The 15,527-nt window shown below is 48.4% G+C and overlaps 1 protein-coding gene across 1 annotated transcript in view; it reads left to right on the top strand.

Moving 5' to 3' along the window:
* Positions 1–8,743, top strand: part of LOC122691305 (proto-oncogene tyrosine-protein kinase receptor Ret-like) — a 49,725-nt gene extending 40,982 nt beyond the window's left edge. The window contains 8 exon segments of the mRNA XM_043897931.1: positions 522–629; positions 1,831–2,045; positions 2,128–2,250; positions 4,369–4,439; positions 5,710–5,847; positions 6,895–6,976; positions 6,978–6,998; positions 8,472–8,743. Of these exon segments, the coding sequence (XP_043753866.1) occupies positions 522–629; positions 1,831–2,045; positions 2,128–2,250; positions 4,369–4,439; positions 5,710–5,847; positions 6,895–6,976; positions 6,978–6,998; positions 8,472–8,651 (938 nt within the window). The 3' untranslated portion in view covers positions 8,652–8,743.
* The last annotated feature ends 6,784 nt before the right edge of the window (positions 8,744–15,527 follow it).

Here is a 15,527-nt window from a genome sequence, read left to right as displayed (position 1 = left end):
CACCCAAGCTCCTGAGCACAACTATCTCTGCCCTTGGAAAACACACACTCAGCATGGCAAGACGACTTCTGTGAAGTCTCATGGCCTTCACCTTTCTCCAGGGCCTCACCCCCCTTTGCCAAGTGCTTGGTTGGCAGGTGTTTGGGGACACCAGGGAGTCCCTTTACCTCCCCAGAAGGGTTAATGAAGGGTTAACGCCACTGTCTTTGAGAGATGGTGATTGCAGGGAAATAATGCCATTTGCATGCATAGCCCAGCCCAGAAGGCTTTCCATGGAAAGACTCTGCTCACATGGAAGTGCGCTCCTCTGGTTCTTACTCCCTGTAGGCAATTGAGGCCGCTGTTGACCCTCCCATGGGCTGAGAGTAGCTCCAAGCAGTGAGGTCCTGGCAGGCCTCAGTCTGAACCTGAGTAGGATGTCTGGGAAGGAGACAAGTCTGTGTAGACCCCTCGTTTGCGCCTGTGACCCAGCATGGTGGTAGCAGGGACTTTGTGACCTGCTTTGTTTCTGTGCATTTCAGAGAATGCCTCCCCAAGCGAGCTGTGGGACCTGCTATCAGAGTTCAACCTCCTGAAGCAGGTCAACCACCCGCAAGTCATCAAGCTGTACGGGGCCTGCAGCCAGGATGGTAAGACCAGCCGGGGACTAGCAGCTGCTGGGCACAAGCCAGGGGCTCTGGGCTGCTCCATTCTGCATTCTCCCTCATCCCCATCCTTTTCTTCTCTGGCACCTGTCCTCTCTCTTCCTGGAAGCATGGTTTCTCTGGCTCTTGCCTGAAACTTGTGTGTCAGTGGACCATGAGGGCTGCCACAGGAGTGTTCCCTGGGGTCTCTGGCGACATCCTGGTTGTCAGCACCCTGCCCCAGGCTGAGCCCTTAAGACAGGGAAGTCCAGAGATGAGCAGTGTCTCCTGGGCACCTACTAGATATGCCATAACCTCCAGGTGATCTCAACCCCACCCCAGCCTGGGGTGGCAAAGGCAATGGCAGATCATTTTTCACATAAGAGCATTTTGCTCTATTAGTCTTCCAAAACTGCTTTGCCACCCTGGGGGCCTCCCACTTTGTGTGTGTGTGTGTGTGTGTGTGTGTGTGTGTGTGTGTGCATGTGCGCGTGGGTGCATGTGTATTTCGGGTGTGAGGGAGATGGGAGGCCGACAGGGAGAGAGCAGCAGGGGCACCAGTAGCACTCAGGGCCGGGCCTCGGGGAGGACTGTGGCCTGAGAGCAGGCAGGGCAGGGAGAGGGTGGCCAGGGGCAGTCCAGAACCTCTGCCTCCATCAGCTGTCCCCAGGCCATACTGTGGCAAGACCAGGGGTACAGAAAGTTCCTGACATCCGAGCAGCAGTGGTTATCTCCCAGGGCAGCTTCAAATGCAGTGACTGCTTGCCCTGGACACCCAGGAAAGAGGTTGTGGTCAACTGTCCAGGCAGCTGGCTTTGGAATCCAAAGCCCCTGCAAGATGGAGGAGCTTCCCAAGTGGCACTAGTGATAAAGAACCTGCCTGCCAATGCAGGAGATGTAAAAGACTTGGGTTCAATCCCTGAGTCAGGAAGATCCCTTGGAGGGGGACATGACAACCTACTCCACTCTTCTTGCCTGGAAAATCCCATGGACAGAGGAGCTTGGCAGGCTACAGTCTATAGGGTCACAAAGAGTCAGACATGACTGAAGTAACATAGTGCTGCAAGGTGGAGAGCAGAGTGATGGGAGAGTGAGCTGAGGCTTGAGTCCTCAGGCTGCTGGAAGCGATTGCCCCGTGCTGGCCCAACTTCTGCCTGCCCAGGGTCACCTAAGCAGCCAGCCCACGTACCTACTGCTCTGCCCCTAGGGCCACTGCTCCTCATCGTGGAGTATGCCAAGTACGGCTCCCTGCGGGGCTTCCTCCGAGAGAGCCGCAAGGCGGGACCTGGCTACGTGGGCAGCGGGGGCAGCCGCAACTCCAGTTACCTGGACAACCTGGAGGAGCAGGCCCTGACCATGGGCGACCTTGTCTCCTTTGCCTGGCAGATCTCACAAGGGATCCAGTACCTGGCTGAGATGAAGGTGCGTGCCGCCCCAGCCCCGCGCCCCCTCCGCCAGCGATTGGCCCGGGGTTCAGGGGTCCCTGCTGTTGTCTTTTCCACAGCTTGTCCATCGGGACTTGGCAGCCAGAAACATCCTGGTAGCCGAGGGCCACAGGATGAAAATCTCAGATTTTGGTCTGTCCCGAGATGTTTATGAAGAGGATTCCTACGTGAAGAGGAGCAAGGTACCAGGCTCTGGGGTGTGATGGCCTGAGGGCAGAGGGCATGGTCAGGGAGCCCACAGGGTGGGGACAGATTTTGATCTGAGGAAGATAAAGCGGGTTTTTAGAGTGCAAACTTCCAGTCCTCATCCCCGAACTCTTTCCTAGTCCTGGGTCCCCAGAGACCCAGAGCAGGACTCAGTCTTGAGCCTGTTCCTTCTCTTCCTCACAGCCACACGTGCTGTTTTGGAGCTCCCTGCTGGGAGTGGGGTTCCTGCAGCTTCTCTCACTTTTCATCACTATCACTTCTAAAGGTCACCCACCACTGCAGAAATAACAATCTTCTTGTCTGCAGTTGCTCCTCTCACTGCTGCAGAGTGAAGGTCACTGTTTTACTTTCTGTGTAACTTTAGTCCTTTGCTTGGGGAAAAGAAATGAATTAAACCCAAGCTTGCTAGTCATTCTTTACAGAAAGGATTGAACCACTTTACAGCAGGGTATGCTCCTGGTCCAAGGGCCTAGGAACGGCTGACTAAGTGAGTTTGGAAGGCAATCAGGAGGATCCTGGAGACAAAGTCCAGAGTTACAGTGTAGAGATTTGGGAAGCTTTTTCCAAGTCACTAAAACAGGTGGTTCGGGGACCTTCTTGGGAAACCTGGTTCCCTGGTATGGTCCCCTTCCCTGTGACATTGGTCTTGACTTTCTTGGTGCTGCTATCCTCCCAACCCCTTTCTAGTAGCCTCCCTGTGACAGACTAGACAGGGAAGATCACAGGCCCCCTCAAGACACACAGCTAAGCTGGCATTCAGAACAGATGCTGCTCAAAAAGAAAAACACAGAAAGCCACGACATACACTTCAGCTTTGCTCTGAGGGGCGAGTGAAGCCCAGGTGCTCCTGGGGCTGTGAGGATGACATTTGATTTCTTGTGGGGTTTCTGTTGTGACAGCACATCTTAGAAGTGCTGAAGGGGAAGTGGAGAGGGGTGCTCCCTACCCCGTGGAGGGGGCTGGATGGAACTTCCTGTTGATGCACTGGTCCTCGGGAAGGCCCTGTGTCACCCAGCAAGGAAGCACAAGGTGCCCAAGCTCGGCCCCTGAGAGCACAGCCTGCAGGTTGCATTGTTAGAAACACACACCCTCGAAGCAGTCACACTTCATGTAGGGTATGAATCCTAAATAGTACTTTAAAAAAAAAAAAGAAGTACAATAAATGCATTAAAATCCAAAGCAAATGCCTTTTTTTTAATTGATTGTGCCTTGATGCTGACCTGTTTGTTGTTGTTTAATCGATCAGTCGTGTCTGACTCTTTGCGACCCATGGACTGTAGCCCAGCAGGATCCTCTGTCTATGGAATTCCCCAGGCAAGAATACTGGAGTGGGTTGCCATTTCCTCCTCCAGGGTATCTTCCTGACCCATGGATCAAACCCGCATCTCCTGCACTGCAGGTGGATTCTTTACCACTGAGCCACCAGGAAAGCCCGCTGATCTATTTGTACCAAAAAGCTATTTCTTAAGTTGCATTAGAAAGGATTTGTTAGGTTGAACTCCAGCCTCTCCATGGTGGAGGACAGTCTTTTAGAGGATGCTAAAAGGGCCCTGGGATAAAATAAGGGAAAAATCAGACTCAAGACACTCACATTGATTTCTTCGCTCAGAGCTTCTTAGAAAGGCCTTTAGTGTGTTCATTTGTGTCAGAAATTCCCAAGATGGAAACACTGGATGTTGGCTTCCCAGACCCCTTCACCCTCAGAAATCAGGGGAGATCTTGATGGAAGTGCTTCCAGCCTACCCACTGGGCAGCACCCAGGGTGCAGTGCCCCTGATCTCCCGAGAAGTGACCACAGTGGGGCCTGGCTTGCACTTAGCATCAATTCCTTGGGATGTGGTGCATGACCAGCACACCTTGTATAGCTGTGGGCAGGCCGACTGACTCCCTCGGGGGTCTCAGCCAAGCCTAGGAAGGCGGGGCTAGGACTCCAGCCCCTGTGAGGCTGGGCTGCTGGCCTCTACCCAGGAACACACTGGAGTCATTACTCAGTGTTCCCTAAGAGCTGAAAGAGCCTGAGATGTGTCCCCCACACACACCAGTTCCTAGGATCTCAGAGCAACGTTAATGCCTTTCTTTCACTCCTTCCTTAGGGTCGGATCCCAGTCAAGTGGATGGCCATTGAGTCCCTCTTTGATCATATCTACACCACCCAGAGTGATGTGTGAGTCTGGGTGTTGCCTTCCTGGGGTGGAGGTTACATGTATGCACCTGTCTGGGCAGCTCTGCTGGGGAACAGAGTTGCCCTGAGTCCCTGTCAGCTCATTCCAGCCGTCCAGAGTGACCTCCCCAAACTGGGGGGCTGTGGATGGGGAAGCTTTGTGTACTCACACAGCAAATGGCAAAGGCCCAGGCAGTAGTTCTGAGTGCCACGGTGGAATGCATGAGGATGTGAGCCATAGCTGCAGCCCCCTTGCCTCCCCCACCTCCCCTGCCCTCTCTTTGGACATCTCAGTGACACACAGTCCCAGCTGAACAGTTCCCTCTCTGTGAGCCTGAGTGTGAGCGGGCTTCAAGCAGGTCCCTGGAGACTGGTCCCCACCCAGAGACAGGTTTAGGGTGGAGTGACCTTGAATGGGTTTCCGGTACCCAAACTGCTCCAAGACCAAAACTCAAGTCTTCCAAGTCCAACTGCATTCTCAATTGTTTTGAAAACCACAACAGACTTGTTTCCAAATGTTCTGCTGTAAACAGCCTTGCATGTTTTAAAAAAAGTAGGCTGTGAAAAGGCAATTCTTAAACAGTTTTAACAGCTGTGTTCTGATTACCAAGTGGACTGTAAAACAACTGGAAATGCAGGGGAAAGCATAATGAGACTAAAAGTCAATGGGGCCCCACCATCCCAAAATAACTACGGCCAGCACTCACAGGCCTTGCCTAGAGTTGTCCGTGGCATGCAGGCATTCTTTATTACTGTAAACGGGCTTGTGTGATAATGCTGTTTTGTGATGATTTTGTCCCCACTTGACAGTAAATTTTCCCTCACAGTTGATATTTTCCCATTGCAGTGTTTTTTCCTTTTAACATCTTATGAAAATTTCCAGGCACACAGAAAAGGTGAAGGGGTTTTGCAGAGTGCCCTGGTGCCCTGTGGCCTCAGTTTGACCTGCTTTTCACTGTGCTCATTTGCATTCCCTGTGCCGTCTCTGATGCTACAGAGCTTCACCTCAGGGGTCAGCCACCTGCCCTTTTTGGATATGGGGGCTGAGCTTGGGCAGCAGCTTGCCAGGGGGTTGGGGCAGGGCAGGCAGACACCTGGTCCCGCCTCCATTCCACTTCCATCTGTCTGGTCAGCCTAGGCTGAAACTGTGGGCACTTGGACCACTCTCTGTACAGGGAACTCGGGTCCTGTTGCTGCCCAGGGGGAGGATATCTGGGGCGCTGAGGATGCCACAGACTCAGTGCAGTCGCTCATTGGCCCTCTGGTTCTGCAGGTGGTCCTTTGGTGTCCTGCTGTGGGAGATTGTGACCCTGGGCGGCAACCCCTACCCTGGGATTCCTCCAGAGCGGCTCTTCAACCTTCTGAAGACAGACTATCGGATGGAGAGGCCAGACAACTGCAGCGAGGAGATGTGAGCATGCTTTCTCTGGTCCAGCCTCCCCAGCCACTGACACTCCAGGTTTTGGAGGGGTGGGGTCATGCACACTCATCCTTTCCCACTGCTGGGCAGCCCTGGGTGCCAGCCCTAGGCGAGCTGGGCAGCTGGAAGCAACGGGCTAAGACAAAGGCACAGATGACAGAGAACCACCCTTGGGCATGATGGCAGATGCTGGGGACCCAGATTCCACTGGGGGCTGGGTGGGCCTCCTGGGGGGACTTACAAGCTGAGGGGGAGCAGGACCCCAGGAGAGGTGGTGGAAGGATGAGGGAGCAGCTTCAGTCTAAGGCTAGAGACCTGTCCCAGGATGCTTGGGGAGGGGCAGGTAATTCAGAATGGCCCCAGGGGTACATACAGGGGAGCGCCCAAGTGGAGACACCAAGGCAGACAAAGAGCAGGCAGATGGCACCTGGACTTCAGCTCGAGGGCACCAGAATCTTCTCATCAAATGGTGGTTCCATCAGATGATCCTTGGAGAACAGGTTGAGAACACATGAGAAGGGGGTCGTCCATAGTTAGACACACACTGGTCCATTCATTCTACAAAGTCTGTCATGCACCTGCCATGTGCCTGGCTCAGGGCTGTGGGAGTGCAAGGGTGAGTAGGTGCTGCCTCCCTGGGCACCCTAGACTGGCAGGCACAGGCCCAGCACTCACCCACAAGGTGGCCCCTGCAGCCCTGCCAGAGCCCCAGGGGAGGGAGGGAGGGAGGTGCAAGACAGAGTGTGCTTGGCAGGTTTTTGTGTTCATACACAGTTCATCCTTCATAAGAGTTTTAAGGACTGGCATTTCTGCGTTAGCTGCCATAACAAGCATGGCTGGACCACAGCGCCAGACACTGTGAGCCCCTGCTGACCCATCATACCCTGGCCCAACTCAGAGAAGGATGTCAGTGACACAGGAACAGCTTTGGGATTTTGGACCAGAGCCTCTGGGGCCCAGGTGCACTGTACTGGGTGTGGTGGTTGTGACTGGGCAATCCTTGCTGGATTGTCACCACCCACCTGTTTGTCTCACCAGGTACAGTCTAATGCTGCAGTGCTGGAAGCGGGAACCAGACAAGAGGCCAGTGTTTGCCGACATCAGCAAAGACCTAGATATCTAAGATGATGGTTAAGAGCAGAGTGAGTACCCGGAGCCAATCCCTGGTGCCACTTCCCTCACCCCAGTTCATGGAATTCCCAATACAAAGGCAGAGTGCGGCTGTGCAGAGTGAGATGGTCATGTCGTCTCCTGGTAGGGGGCAGGGCAGACTGGGGGCAGGGGGCGGGGCGGGCACGAACCTTTATCCTTAATCCAGGCCTCTTGGACTTCTTGAAATTAGGGAGAAACCAGGATTTTTACCTTGACACTTAGGAAGAGCCCTCCACAGACAGGGGTGGGAAGAAGATATGCCAAAGCCAAACAAAATTATTTTCAATAATGGAACTTGAGGAAGTAAAGTTGGAATGAATGTGTCCTAAATTCAGATTCTATGAAGGGTCTGGCTAGGGGTGGGAAGTGAAGGGAGCAGTGGAAACTGTGACAAATAGTAACCTACCAGCTGGCTCTGAAGGACCTGTTACCATAGACAATGTAACCTGTAGGAATAAGAGTGCCAGCATGCCAGGGCTTTTTAAGGGATGTTTATGTTTCCCAGTTTTTATAGCAATTTCCAAAAGCTCAGTGTGGGCCAAACAACATATCTGTGTGCCTCCAGTTTACAACTCTAGGTGATAGAGGAAATCAACACAGTTTTCACTAATATTGATTGGGCAATGGGCTGCCTCCTGTATTCTGCCTTAGATGCTGGGGATGCAAGTAAAGAAAATAGACACAGACCTTGCTTGCCCTCTGGTGGTTTCATCCTTAAATTGACACAGTTACTGAAAGTTGTCATTTCTCCAAACATGGAAGGCAAGATGCATGGACTGGGCCCCTTGGAATAAAACCCAACCTTGGTGTATCGTTTGGGCACATCCTATGATTTGCCCTAAACAGAGGTAATAGCTGATGCCTACAAACAGCTTTCCTAGAACAGTGCTGAGAACCAGCCAGAAACACACTGGAAGCATTCTTGACACCTTTAACCAGGGCAGTGGAAGTAGCCGGTCCTCACAAATCATCCTGCTTGGGAGCTGAAGCCTCTAGCAGCATCTTATGCAAAACCCACACCGATGACTCAGATTTCTTGGTCCTGACTTGATATTGGAGATGGCAGGAGTGCCTGGAGGGAAGCCAGAAAGTGTGGAGCAGATGGGGAATGTGTCTTGGCCTTCCCACATGAGTCACGGGACTGCAATCCCAGAGCCTCAGGTTTTATAAACAGGCCTGTTCTCCAGTGCTGGGCCTGGTGCCCCTAGCGCTGCAGAGAGAGGACCAGAACAATGAGGGAACACATTTCTGCCTCCAAGAGGTGATTTTCTGTGATGAGGACCAGAGGCTGGGGGAACTCATGCTGACAGACCTGGCCAGGGGCTCAGATCTGGCGAGAGGTTGATAGGTGCGGGGTGGGACTCGGCTGGGGCTTCTGCTATCAGGCAGGGCGGGGGTGGGGAGGGGTGGGCATGTCCAGCAATGACCTGCTCCAGGAGTGACCAGGTCTCTCTCCCTTCCAGGACTACTTGGACCTGGCCGTGTCCACCCCATCCGACTCACTGTTGTATGATGATGGCCTGTCAGAGGAGGAGACACCCCTGGGGGACTGTAATAATGTTCCCCTCCCTCGCACCCTCCCCTCCACATGGATTGAAAACAAACTCTATGGTAGAATTTCACATGCATTTACTAGATTCTAGCCACGTTGTTCCTGCTCTCTGCACTGTCCTTACTCTCTGTAATGCTTTTTAAGAGTGTTTCTGGTTTGAATGAAACCAAAGTCTGCTCTGAACCTTTTTGTTTGTAAATGTCTGACTTTGCATCCATTTACATTTAGGCATTTTTTTTAAAACTATGTTTTTTTTAAAGGATGTGAAAATATGTGTGATGATCACATTGCCCAGCAGCTTAAGATGATAGAGGAGAGGGCGGGGCAGAACTCTCAGGGGATTTTTTTTTCTTTGGCTCCTCGCATTTTTCACACCTTTTCATGCTCCTCGCATTTTTCACACCTTTTCATGCTCCTCGTCTTTTTTTTTTTTTTTGCTCCTCGTATTTTTCTCCCCTTTTCCTGCTCCTGGGATTTTTCACACTTTTCTTGCTCCTCGTATTTTCACACTTTTGATGCTCCTGTTATTTTTCACACTTTTCTGCTCCTCGTATTTTTCTGTTTTTTTTTTTTTTTTGCTCTTCGTATTTTTCTCCCCTTTTCCTGCTCCTGGGATTTTTCACACTTTTCTTGCTCCTCGTATTTCCACACTTTTGATCCTCCTCTTATTTTCCCCCCTTGTCTGCTCCTCGTATTTTTCTTTTTTTTTGCTCCTCGTATTCTTCTCCCCTTTTTCTTCTCCTCGTGTTTTTCCCGCTTTTCTTGCTCCTCGTATTTTCACACTTTTGATCCTCCTCTTATTTTCCCCCCTTGTCTGCTCCTCGTATTTTTCTTTTTCTTTTTTTTTTTTTTGCTCCTCGTATTCTTCTCCCTTTTTTCTTCGCCTCGGGTTTTTCAAACCTTTCTTGTTCCTCGTATTTCCACACTTTTGATCCTCCTCTTATTTTTCCCCCTTTTCTGCTCCTCGTATTTTTCTTTTTTTTTTTTTTTCGCTCCTCGTATTGTTCTCCCCTTTTTCTTCTCCTCGTGTTTTTCCCACTTTTCCTGCTCCTCGTATTTCCACACTTTTGATCCACCTCTTATTTTCCCCCCTTTTCTGCTCCTCGTATTTTTCTTTTTTTTTTTTTGCTCCTCGTATTGTTCTCCCCTTTTTCTTCTCCTCGTGTTTTTCCCACTTTTCTTGCTCCTCGTATTTCCACACTTTTGATCCTCCTCTTATTTTCCCCCCTTGTCTGCTCCTCGTATTTTTCTTTTTCTTTTTGCTCCTCGTATTGTTCTCCCCTTTTTCTTCTCCTCGTGTTTTTCCCACTTTTCGTGCTCCTCGTATTTCCACACTTTTGATCCTCCTCTTATTTTTCCCCCTTGTCTGCTCCTCGAATTTTTCTTTTCTTTTTTTTTTTTGCTCCTCGTATTGTTCTCCCCTTTTTCTTCTCCTCGTGTTTTTCCCACTTTTCTTGCTCCTCATATTTCCACACTTTTGATTCTCCTCTTATTTTCCCCCCTTTTCTGCTCCTCGTATTTTCTTTTTTTTTTTTTTTTTGCTCCTCGTATTGTTCTCCCCTTTTGCGTCTCCTCGTGTTTTTCCCACTTTTCTTGCTCCTCGTATTTCCACACTTTTGATCCTCCTCTTATTTTTCCCCCTTGTCTGCTCCTTGACTTTTTCTTTTCTTTTTTTTTTTGCTCCTCGTATTGTTCTCCCCTTTTTCTTCTCCTCGTGTTTTTCCCACTTTTCTTGCTCCTCGTATCTCCACACTTTTGATCCTCCTCTTATTTTCCCCCATTGTCTGCTCCTCGTATTTTTCTTTTTTTTTTTGCTCCTCGTATTGTTCTCCCCTTTTTCTTCTCCTCGTGTTTTTCCCACTTTTCTTGATCCTCATATTTCCACACTTTTGATCCTCCTCTTATTTTCCCCCCTTTTCTGCTCCTCGTATTTTCTTTTTTTTTTCTTTTTTGCTCCTCGTATTGTTCTCCCCTTTTTCTTCTCCTCGTGTTTCTCCCACTTTTCTTGCTCCTCGTATTTCCACACTTTTGATCCTCCTCTTATTTTCCCCCCTTGTCTGCTCCTCGTATTTGTCTTTTATTTTTATTTTTTTGCTCCTCGTATTGTTCTCCACTTTTTCTTCTCCTCGGATTTTTCACACTTCTCTTACTCCACGTAGTGGCATACTGTTGATCCTCCTCTGATTTTCGCCCCTTGTGTTCTCCTCGTTTTTGTATTTTGCTTTTTTTTCCTTGCTCCTCGTATTCTTCTCCCCTGTTTCTTCGCCTCGGGTTTTTCACACTTCTCTTACTCCACGTAGTGGCATACTGTTGATCCTCCTCTGATTTTCGCCCCTTGTGTTCTCCTCGTTTCTGTATTTTGCTTTTTTTTTTCTTGCTCCTCGTATTCTTCTCCCCTGTTTCTTCGCCTCGGGTTTTTCACACTTCTCTTACTCCACGTAGTGGCATACTGTTGATCCTCCTCTGATTTTCGCCCCTTGTGTTCTCCTCGTTTTTGTATTTTGCTTTTTTTTTCTTGCTCCTCGTATTCTTCTCCCCTGTTTCTTCGCCTCGGGTTTTTCACACTTCTCTTACTCCACGTAGTGGCATACTGTTGATCCTCCTCTGATTTTCGCCCCTTGTGTTCTCCTCGTTTTTGTATTTTGCTTTTTTTTTCTTGCTCCTCGTATTCTTCTCCCCTGTTTCTTCGCATCAGCATTTTCACACTTCTCTTACTCCACGTAGTGGCATACTGTTGATCCTCCTCTGATTTTCGCCCCTTGTGTTCTCCTCGTTTTTGTATTTTGCTTTTTTTTTCTTGCTCCTCGTATTCTTCTCCCCTGTTTCTTCGCCTCGGGTTTTTCACACTTCTCTTACTCCACGTAGTGGCATACTGTTGATCCTCCTCTGATTTTCGCCCCTTGTGTTCTCCTCGTTTTTGTATTTTGCTTTTTTTTTCTTGCTCCTCGTATTCTTCTCCCCTGTTTCTTCGCCTCGGGTTTTTCACACTTCTCTTACTCCACATAGTGGCATACTGTTGATCCTCCTCTGATTTTCGCCCCTTGTGTTCTCCTCGTTTGTGTATTTTGCTTTTTTTTTCTTGCTCCTCGTATTCTTCTCCCCTGTTTCTTCACATCAGCATTTTCACACTTCTCTTACTCCACGTAGTGGCATACTGTTGATCCTCCTCTGATTTTCGCCCCTTGTGTTCTCCTCGTTTTTGTATTTTGCTTTTTTTTTCTTGCTCCTCGTATTCTTCTCCCCTGTTTCTTCGCCTCGGGTTTTTCACACTTCTCTTACTCCACGTAGTGGCATACTGTTGATCCTCCTCTGATTTTCGCCCCTTGTGTTCTCCTCGTTTTTGTATTTTGCTTTTTTTTTCTTGCTCCTCGTATTCTTCTCCCCTGTTTCTTCGCCTCGGGTTTTTCACACTTCTCTTACTCCACATAGTGGCATACTGTTGATCCTCCTCTGATTTTCGCCCCTTGTGTTCTCCTCGTTTTTGTATTTTGCTTTTTTTTTCTTGCTCCTCGTTTTCTTCTCCCCTGTTTCTTCGCATCAGCATTTTCACACTTCTCTTACTCCACGTAGTGGCATACTGTTGATCCTCCTCTGATTTTCGCCCCTTGTGTTCTCCTCGTTTTTGTATTTTGCTTTTTTTTTCTTGCTCCTCGTATTCTTCTCCCCTGTTTCTTCGCCTCGGGTTTTTCACACTTCTCTTACTCCACGTAGTGGCATACTGTTGATCCTCCTCTGATTTTCGCCCCTTGTGTTCTCCTCGTTTTTGTATTTTGCTTTTTTTTCTTGCTCCTCGTATTCTTCTCCCCTGTTTCTTCGCCTCGGGTTTTTCACACTTCTCTTACTCCACGTAGTGGCATACTGTTGATCCTCCTCTGATTTTCGCCCCTTGTGTTCTCCTCGTTTTTGTATTTTGCTTTTTTTTTCTTGCTCCTCGTATTCTTCTCCCCTGTTTCTTCGCCTCGGGTTTTTCACACTTCTCTTACTCCACGTAGTGGCATACTGTTGATCCTCCTCTGATTTTCGCCCCTTGTGTTCTCCTCGTTTTTGTATTTTGCTTTTTTTTTCTTGCTCCTCGTATTCTTCTCCCCTGTTTCTTCGCATCAGCATTTTCACACTTCTCTTACTCCACGTAGTGGCATACTGTTGATCCTCCTCTGATTTTCGCCCCTTGTGTTCTCCTCGTTTTTGTATTTTGCTTTTTTTTTCTTGCTCCTCGTATTCTTCTCCCCTGTTTCTTCGCCTCGGGTTTTTCACACTTCTCTTACTCCACGTAGTGGCATACTGTTGATCCTCCTCTGATTTTCGCCCCTTGTGTTCTCCTCGTTTTTGTATTTTGCTTTTTTTTTCTTGCTCCTCGTATTCTTCTCCCCTGTTTCTTCGCCTCGGCTTTTTCACACTTCTCTTACTCCACGTAGTGGCATACTGTTGATCCTCCTCTGATTTTCGCCCCTTGGGTTCTCCTCGTTTTTGTATTTTGCTTTTTTTTTCTTGCTCCTCGTATTCTTCTCCCCTGTTTCTTCGCCTCGGGTTTTTCACACTTCTCTTACTCCACGTAGTGGCATACTGTTGATCCTCCTCTGATTTTCGCCCCTTGTGTTCTCCTCGTTTTTGTATTTTGCTTTTTTTTTCTTGCTCCTCGTATTCTTCTCCCCTGTTTCTTCGCCTCGGGTTTTTCACACTTCTCTTACTCCACGTAGTGGCATACTGTTGATCCTCCTCTGATTTTCGCCCCTTGTGTTCTCCTCGTTTTTGTATTTTGCTTTTTTTTTCTTGCTCCTCGTATTCTTCTCCCCTGTTTCTTCGCCTCGGGTTTTTCACACTTCTCTTACTCCACGTAGTGGCATACTGCTGATCCTCCTCTGATTTTCGCCCCTTGTGTTCTCCTCGTTTTGTATTTTGCTTTTTTTTTCTTGCTCCTCGTATTCTTCTCCCCTGTTTCTTCGCCTCGGGTTTTTCACACTTCTCTTACTCCACGTAGTGCCACACTTTTGATCCTCCTCTGATTTTCGCCCCTTGTGTTCTCCTCGTTTTTGTATTTTGCTTTTTTTTTCTTGCTCCTCGTATTCTTCTCCCCTGTTTCTTCGCCTCGGGGTTTTCACACTTCTCTTACTCCACGTAGTGGCATACTGTTGATCCTCCTCTGATTTTCGCCCCTTGTGTTCTCCTCGTTTTTGTATTTTGCTTTTTTTTTCTTGCTCCTCGTATTCTTCTCCCCTGTTTCTTCACCTCGGCTTTTTCACACTTCTCTTACTCCACGTAGTGCCACACTTTTGATCCTCCTCTGATTTTTGCCCCTTGTGTTCTCCTCGTTTTTGTATTTTGCTTTTTTTTTCTTGCTCCTCGTATTCTTCTCCCCTGTTTCGTCGCCTCGGGTTTTTCACACTTCTCTTACTCCACGTAGTGCCACACTTTTGATCCTCCTCTGATTTTCGCCCCTTGTGTTCTCCTCATTTTTGTATTTTGCTTTTTTTTTCTTGCTCCTCGTATTCTTCTCCCCTGTTTCTTCGCCTCGGGTTTTTCACACTTCTCTTACTCCACGTAGTGCCACACTTTTGATCCTCCTCTGATTTTCGCCCCTTGTGTTCTCCTCGTTTTTGTATTTTGCTTTTTTTTTCTTGCTCCTCGTATTCTTCTCCCCTGTTTCTTCGCCTCGGCTTTTTCACACTTCTCTTACTCCACGTAGTGCCACACTTTTGATCCTCCTCTGATTTTTGCCCCTTGTGTTCTCCTCGTTTTTGTATTTTGCTTTTTTTTTCTTGCTCCTCGTATTCTTCTCCCCTGTTTCTTCGCCTCGGGTTTTTCACACTTCTCTTACTCCACGTAGTGGCATACTGTTGATCCTCCTCTGATTTTCGCCCCTTGTGTTCTCCTCGTTTTTGTATTTTGCTTTTTTTTTTCTTGCTCCTCGTATTCTTCTCCCCTGTTTCTTCGCCTCGGGTTTTTCACACTTCTCTTACACCACGTAGTGCCACACTTTTGATCCTCCTCTGATTTTCGCCCCTTGTGTTCTCCTCGTTTTTGTATTTTGCTTTTTTTTTCTTGCTCCTCGTATTCTTCTCCCCTGTTTCTTCGCCTCGGGTTTTTCACACTTCTCTTACTCCACGTAGTGGCATACTGTTGATCCTCCTCTGATTTTCGCCCCTTGTGTTCTCCTCGTTTTTGTATTTTGCTTTTTTTTTCTTGCTCCTCGTATTCTTCTCCCCTGTTTCTTCGCCTCGGGTTTTTCACACTTCTCTTACTCCACGTAGTGCCACACTTTTGATCCTCCTCTGATTTTTGCCCCTTGTGTTCTCCTCGTTTTTGTATTTTGCTTTTTTTTTCTTGCTCCTCGTATTCTTCTCCCCTGTTTCTTCGCCTCGGCTTTTTCACACTTCTCTTACTCCACGTAGTGGCATACTGTTGATCCTCCTCTGATTTTTGCCCCTTGTGTTCTCCTCGTTTTTGTATTTTGCTTTTTTTTTCTTGCTCCTCATATTCTTCTCCCCTGTTTCTTCACCTCGGCTTTTTCACACTTCTCTTACTCCACGTAGTGGCATACTGTTGATCCTCCTCTGAATTTTGCCCCTTGTGTTCTCCTCGTTTTTGTATTTTGCTTTTTTTTTCTTGCTCCTCATATTCTTCTCCCCTGTTTCTTCGCCTCGGCTTTTTCACACTTCTCTTACTCCACGTAGTGGCATACTGTTGATCCTCCTCTGATTTTTGCCCCTTGTGTTCTCCTCGTTTTTGTATTTTGCTTTTTTTTTCTTGCTCCTCGTATTCTTCTCCCCTGTTTCTTCACCTCGGCTTTTTCACACTTCTCTTACTCCACGTAGTGCCACACTTTTGATCCTCCTCTGATTTTCGCCCCTTGTGTTCTCCTCGTTTTTGTATTTTGCTTTTTTTTTCTTGCTCCTCGTATTCTTCTCCCCTGTTTCTTCGCCTCGGCTTTTTCACACTTCTCTTACTCCACGTAGTAACACACTTTTGA

This window comes from Cervus elaphus, unplaced genomic scaffold (assembly GCF_910594005.1).
Source record: "Cervus elaphus unplaced genomic scaffold, mCerEla1.1, whole genome shotgun sequence".
Classification (NCBI taxonomy): Eukaryota; Metazoa; Chordata; class Mammalia; order Artiodactyla; family Cervidae; genus Cervus; species Cervus elaphus.
Note: the sequence above shows the minus strand (reverse complement) of the source record. Positions and strands in the feature narration are given on the sequence as shown.